Source organism: Grammomys surdaster, unplaced genomic scaffold (assembly GCF_004785775.1).
Source record: "Grammomys surdaster isolate TR1022 unplaced genomic scaffold, NIH_TR_1.0 348, whole genome shotgun sequence".
NCBI classification, from domain to species: domain Eukaryota; kingdom Metazoa; phylum Chordata; class Mammalia; order Rodentia; family Muridae; genus Grammomys; species Grammomys surdaster.
This window is the reverse complement of record NW_021604767.1, coordinates 45,398-51,397: the sequence shown is the minus strand read 5'-3', so window position 1 is coordinate 51,397 and position 6,000 is coordinate 45,398. Positions and strand designations below refer to the sequence as shown.

The window sequence follows — 6,000 nt, the reverse complement described above, 5'->3', positions numbered from 1 at the left end:
TATATATATATATATATATATATATATATATATATATATATATATGTATGTATAACACATACACACACACATAATTTTTCTTCTGTTGAAAGCTTATATCGAATGTTGTCCTATGCTTGAATTTCAGAGATAATTTCCTAAGCAGTTACTGTTTTAGGAAGTGTGGCACAGGGTGCAGAGCTGTCTGTCTCTTGACATTTACTTTCCCTGTTTCAGGGATAATGAAAAGCAGTGGTATACTAAGGATGAGGAATAATACTGTGTCCCTGCTGCTCCATCTTCTCTTTTACATGTACACAATTTACTCTATTTACAGAATACGTATTTGGGCAGACATAGAGGCTGAATGCCCATTGTTGAAAGCAGGTCTAAAGAACTTTAGCTTCCTACCCAATAAGATGACCTTCCATCTCTTTAATGTCTGCCGTGCACACATCATCTTGTGCTTCACAGCAGGAGATAATGAGATCATTAACTGTGTCTCAAGTCCGCACTGTAATAGAAAAGGAAGTCCAAAAGGATTTTGCTCGATCAGCATTTGCTTTTTCAAGAGACTTTACATAATTAAGCAGAGTACTAATTTTCTCTGTGCTTTTAAATTTCTACATTCATCAGGTAATTCATCAACACCTTCTCTCAAATGTTAAGAGTTTAAACTACCATTTAATTGGGATGAATTGTTTCAATGGCATTTCCTGAAGATCTGAAATTCCTGGGGGATCTGAGAGTCTATGACTGCCCCTGTACTGTAGGTGACAGTGAATAATCCAGCCTCAGACCTAAGCCCCTGATTCAAGCAGAACTGGTTACCCATGTAGTTTCCTAGAGAGGACTTCTAGTTAATAACATCATACAAGATGGAAGTCTATCCTGTTCTAGAGAAGTCACCCTCAATGTGCTGATGATTTGACTCTTTGAGTAGGGCAGATGTAGGCAGGAAGACTTTTCTTTTCCAAGTGTATCTGAAGTTGAGAAATATGGTGTACACATAATTTAAACTTTTACATTTTTGAATGAAGAACCAGGAAACCCTTTTTACTTCAATTCTGATGTTGATAGTCTAGTAATTAGGTAATAAATTCACCTTTCTGATCAAATGTCTTCTCCAAGAAAAAGAAATATAATTGTCTCCTTTGGAATATTCTGGAACATTATCTTCCAACAGCCTATAATGTGGGGTGATCTTAGCACATTTGGCTATTCTTTTCAGTCTCACTGTTCTAAAACGTGATGACCATCTTGACACACGGATGCTGCAAGTGCAGGGAAAGTTGCTTTTGGTTTTCCTGGTGGTGATTTCCACGATAGCCAAATGTGAGTGGAAAACCAATGAGAATCCGCCACCTTCTGCTTTTGTGTGAAATCGCTCTAAATGTTTGTTCTGTGACTTTTGTCTCCCTGTCCCCTCTCTGCAGTCCTATCACGCTCATCAGTATGTGGCCAGAGCATTATGAGTGAGTATTCACAGCCCCCTGCACAGGAGGGAAGCTCTAATCAAGAGTATTGGCAGGGGTCTAAACTACTACTTTTACATCCTGGGGGACAACACTGGTGGTTTGTTTGCATGGCAGATTCATTACTTAACTAACCTTCTAACTGGTAACATTTGTCAATATTGAGACTAAAGCCCTTGCCTTTTTATTTCCCACTTTACAGCCCCTCCCAGTCCCCTCAGCTGTTTCATGATGACACCCACTCAAGAATAGAACAATATGCTACACGGTAAGAGACTGGTAATCAACACGCTCTCTGCTACCCAGAGTCCTTCTGCTTTGGTAGTGACAAGGCTGCTGACAAACCTTGATGTGGGAGTTTATTTGCAGAAGTCGTGGTTCTATTACATGTGGAACCTCGGCCTTTATCTTTTTATGATGTAATTTGTACTTTACCTAATACCTGCTATGTATTCTATGAAGAGTAGATTACAATAGGCTGCCGTTATAGAGTTGCTGAGACTCCAAACATTCAGCAGTCAGGATACAGATAATATAACCTAGTTCCAGTGAATAAAAGTGAGAATTGGAGCTACCCTCAGGAGACCATGCACATATGAATTGCAATATGTAATTAAACGTGTGTTAATATTTGATTATTAGGGTCCCTAAGCAGTGCAAAATATAGGCCTGCGTGTAGTGTGCAAAACTTTCAGGAAAGTGTTTAATGTCAACCATTGGTCACACTAGAAGCCAGATGTATCCAAAATCTCTAGTTTAAGAACCATTTTAAAAAACTGTTAATATTTGCACTGAATTGAGACTAAGTCAGATTTTTAAAGCTGTTAGATAATATACTGTGGAAGAATGTGGTTTCTTTACTGAGCCACAGAAGGGAAAGGAATTGAGAGACTTGGGGGGTAGTGAAGATCATAGTCTGATAACCCAGGGCCCAGTTTATCAGGGGTTGGCTCACATTCTAGGTCAAGAGAAGTCATGGTGAATCTTCAAACCTGAGAGGAACATAATTAGGTTTATGTGAAGGTTGTTCCGTTTCAGTGGAGACCAGCTAGAGAGCCTGGGAGCTCAATGAGAAGACCTCACACTGTAGTGTACCCACCTACAGGCCCAATGTGAGTGGTGATCAAATTCCAGCTTACCAGTACAGGTGGTTTTAATTTCACCATTGTGCGAGATTTGGACTATTTTCTGTTTAGTCATAATTAATATAGATTTAAAAACAAGCAAGGATGCTTCTGGATGATCATTCCATTTGCAGCCCTGTGATATCATCTCCTTGTTTTCATACTTTCAGACTGGCCCAGATGGAAAGGACAAATGGATCCTTCTTAACTGACAGCAGTTCTACCACAGGAAGTGTGTAAGTGCATCGTGAATCGAGTCTTGCCCAGGAGGCCAACTGAAAGGGTTCTGATTATGAAAGAGTATCTTGGTGATTGGGGCCAAGGAAGGCCACAAACACCACACCATGCAGCAGACCTCATGCCAAAGATTTACTGGGGGAAGTGAGGAGACGCAGAAGGCTGCCTCTGAGCAGGGATGGAAAAACAGAGATGGGCCAGGTTATGATGGTGGGCTTTATAGGGTATACGGAGCATATGCACGGGGAGAGTACACAATGGTGGAAATGTGTCGCCTTGGTGATAACTGGGCCATGGAAGGCAGGAAGGAACCTGGTTCTGGAATGTGGGAGGTTCTTGGTTGATTAACCCTGCCTCCTTCTATTAGAACTCAGGAATAAGCTTCATGGACCATGGCGTCTGAGTTGTTATCCCATTCCAAAATGATGTGTTTCCAAAAACTCTATGTACATTTTAAGCTTTTAAGCCATGTTAGTGTAAATGAAGTGTGTTTATTTACTTAGTGAATAAACCCACCTGCTTTAGAATAATCAGATTGCTGCTGATTATTCTAAATATAATACTGACATGCATTTTTGTAGATGTGTATGTTTGTTTTATGTTTGTATTTATGTGGATGAATACACATATATGTAAGTTCATATGTTTGTACATATATCTTGGGGACAGGTGTCTTTATCTTTCTCAATTGTTCTGTCTATCTGTCTATCTATCTATCTGTCTGTCTGTCTGTCTGTCTGTCTATCTGAGACAGAGTTTCTCAATGAAGATCTCATTTATTTGGCCAACCAATAAGCTCTGAGGATCTGTCTCTCTTTACCACCCACACCCAATTCCCTCAACTACCATCTGCCTTGGTGTTACAGATGTGTGCCACCATACCCTGCTAGTACATCAGAGCTGGGATCTGAACTCAAGTCCTCATGGTTCCGTGGCTAGTGTTTTACCAACGGAGCCATCTCTACAGCCCATAATATTGCTGTTTATTGATAGTTTTACAAATGCACATCCGGGATCGACACACTTTTGCAAACTCCTCTCTTCTCTGCATACTAACATTTTCTTCACAGTCTCTGCTCTTAGCAATGCTGTCCACACATGCTTGGAAATATTCTCTCTGCCATTCACTGAAAAATAACTCCCTTACAAACATCTTATTTTATTAGGAAGTGGGGAAAGCTTCATTGACTTATAATATCTTTTAAAAATAGCCTCAAAGCCAGATATTTTGTATCTGATTTCCTTATTTGTACGTCTTATGCTTGGCTGTGGAATGTTCTTGGCAAATGCTTTCTCTCTGATGATACCATTGTAATAGATATTGTTTTGACCTTGTTTTTTATGAGATGATGTGTAAAAAGGCTTCTATAGTTTCAAGTTGATGTGACTTGTGGGCTCACTATAGTTTTGACAAGACAGGGAGCCCAGGAGAACCCAAGAAGCTCTAGAATATAGTATGTCTATGTTTTCATTAACAAAGACTGGAGAAAGCCAAGTAGAATACCTCAAGCCAGTGTTTCTCAACCTTCCTAATTCTGTGACCCTTTAATACAGTTCCTCATGTTGTGGTTACCCCCCAAACCATAAAATTACTTTCATTGCTACTTCATAAATGTAATTTTGCTACTGTTATAAAAAACAATGTAAATATCTGATATGCGACCCTTGTGGTGAAAGAGTCACTGGACTCCCAAAGGGGTTGAGACCCTCAGGTTGATAATCACTGCTAAGAACGCTGATAAAGAATGTCTCCCTTGCCGGGCAGTTGTGGTGCACGCCTTTAATCCCAGCACTTGGGAGGCAGAGGCAGAGGCAGGTGGATTTCTGAGTTCGAGGCCAGCCTGGTCTACAGAGTGAGTTCCAGGACAGCCAGGGCTATACAGAGAAACGTTGTTTCGAAAAACCAAAACCAAAAACACCCACCCCCCCAAAAAAAAAGAAAAAAAAAAAAGAATGTCTCCCTTAAGTCTGTTCCATATTTCACTTATCATTCAGCTTATAAGTGGAAGCTCTTGGGAACTTTTTTCTATTTTAAATATCAAAAGTTTGCCATCTCAGCCTTTAGCCATCGTAAGTCATGACTTAAGCATTATTATTCAGATGTTATGAACCAGAAACCACTTCCACCTCAAAGATAATAAAGTATTTGCACTGTTCTTTCATATATAACCTAACAGGAGGTGTTTCATATAGAGTAATGAAGTATCTTAAATATCATTTTAAATCAGGCTAGTTCTCACCGATGTTAAAAGTAGCAGGGAATTACATAAACTGAAAAATAAAAGTTAAGATAAAAATTCTAACTTCTTTGTGTTCCTTACTATGTAGACAGAGCCTAGGCACTACTCAAATTCAATAATCACTGTCTTTATTTTCTCACTACTGTATCAGAGCAGAGAAATTATGCAAATGATTAGCAGTTCCACAGACTTCATGCACAGGCGTTTGATGTGGTGATTCAGTCAACAGACATTCATTTTGTCCTTAGAGTGCAGTGAAGTGATAGAGGCACTTCTTTTTTCCACTCAGGATGTTGGTGAGCTGTTTGGTGGAGCCCTATTCAAATCTGGGTATTCTCACATGTATGTGTGACAAGAAAATCAGGATAGTTTTAGTTTCTTTTTTTTTTTCCTAGTTTTGTTTTTTTTTTTTTTTGGTTTTGTGCCTTCAGCAATAGCCAACATACCAGTAGTTGGAGGTGACTTTGATCCCTCAAGTTGGATGGATCATGGAAACAATTCCCTGTCCCCTCTCCAAGTACTCCCCCTCCATGAACGTCCATTGTTTATTGAGCCTTCATGTATCGTAGGCTGAGTCTATATATGGTGGCCCGGAGTATATGCCAGTTTTCCAGAATTGACCCCTACATGATGCAGTCCCAAGCACCCCCTATTTCTCTGAAAGCCAGACTCTGGATGATCTGTTGGGACATTAGTTTTAAGTCTCCCGAGTATCTTTGTAGGAAGAGTTACATATACATCTTATCATACACATCTTAGAAAGGGGCAGGACTCAGGACAGCCCTAGAGACCCTTAGACAGTCCCTGAGGCCAATAACCAGGTTCTCACTTCATCTACTTTCTGCCTTTGGGCGATGCTGTTTTATGTGGATAGAAGTTGGGACTTGGTCATGGTCTACCTTGAGATTACTGTTTGTAAATCTGAAACCTAGAGTAGAGCATTGG

At 39.9% G+C, this 6,000-nt stretch overlaps 1 protein-coding gene across 5 annotated transcripts in view; it reads left to right on the top strand.

Annotated features, from left to right (window-relative positions):
• Utrn (utrophin) overlaps positions 1–6,000 on the top strand; it is a 429,847-nt gene that overhangs the window by 406,792 nt on the left and 17,055 nt on the right. For 4 of the 5 annotated variants that reach the window (XM_028779235.1, XM_028779233.1, XM_028779236.1 and 1 more), the window contains 3 exons: positions 1,416–1,454; positions 1,657–1,722; positions 2,749–2,814. In XM_028779235.1, coding sequence (XP_028635068.1) covers positions 1,416–1,454; positions 1,657–1,722; positions 2,749–2,814 — 171 coding nt within the window. The remainder of the gene's footprint in view (positions 1–1,415; positions 1,455–1,656; positions 1,723–2,748; positions 2,815–6,000) is intronic. The other variant, XM_028779234.1, reaches the window with a different exon arrangement.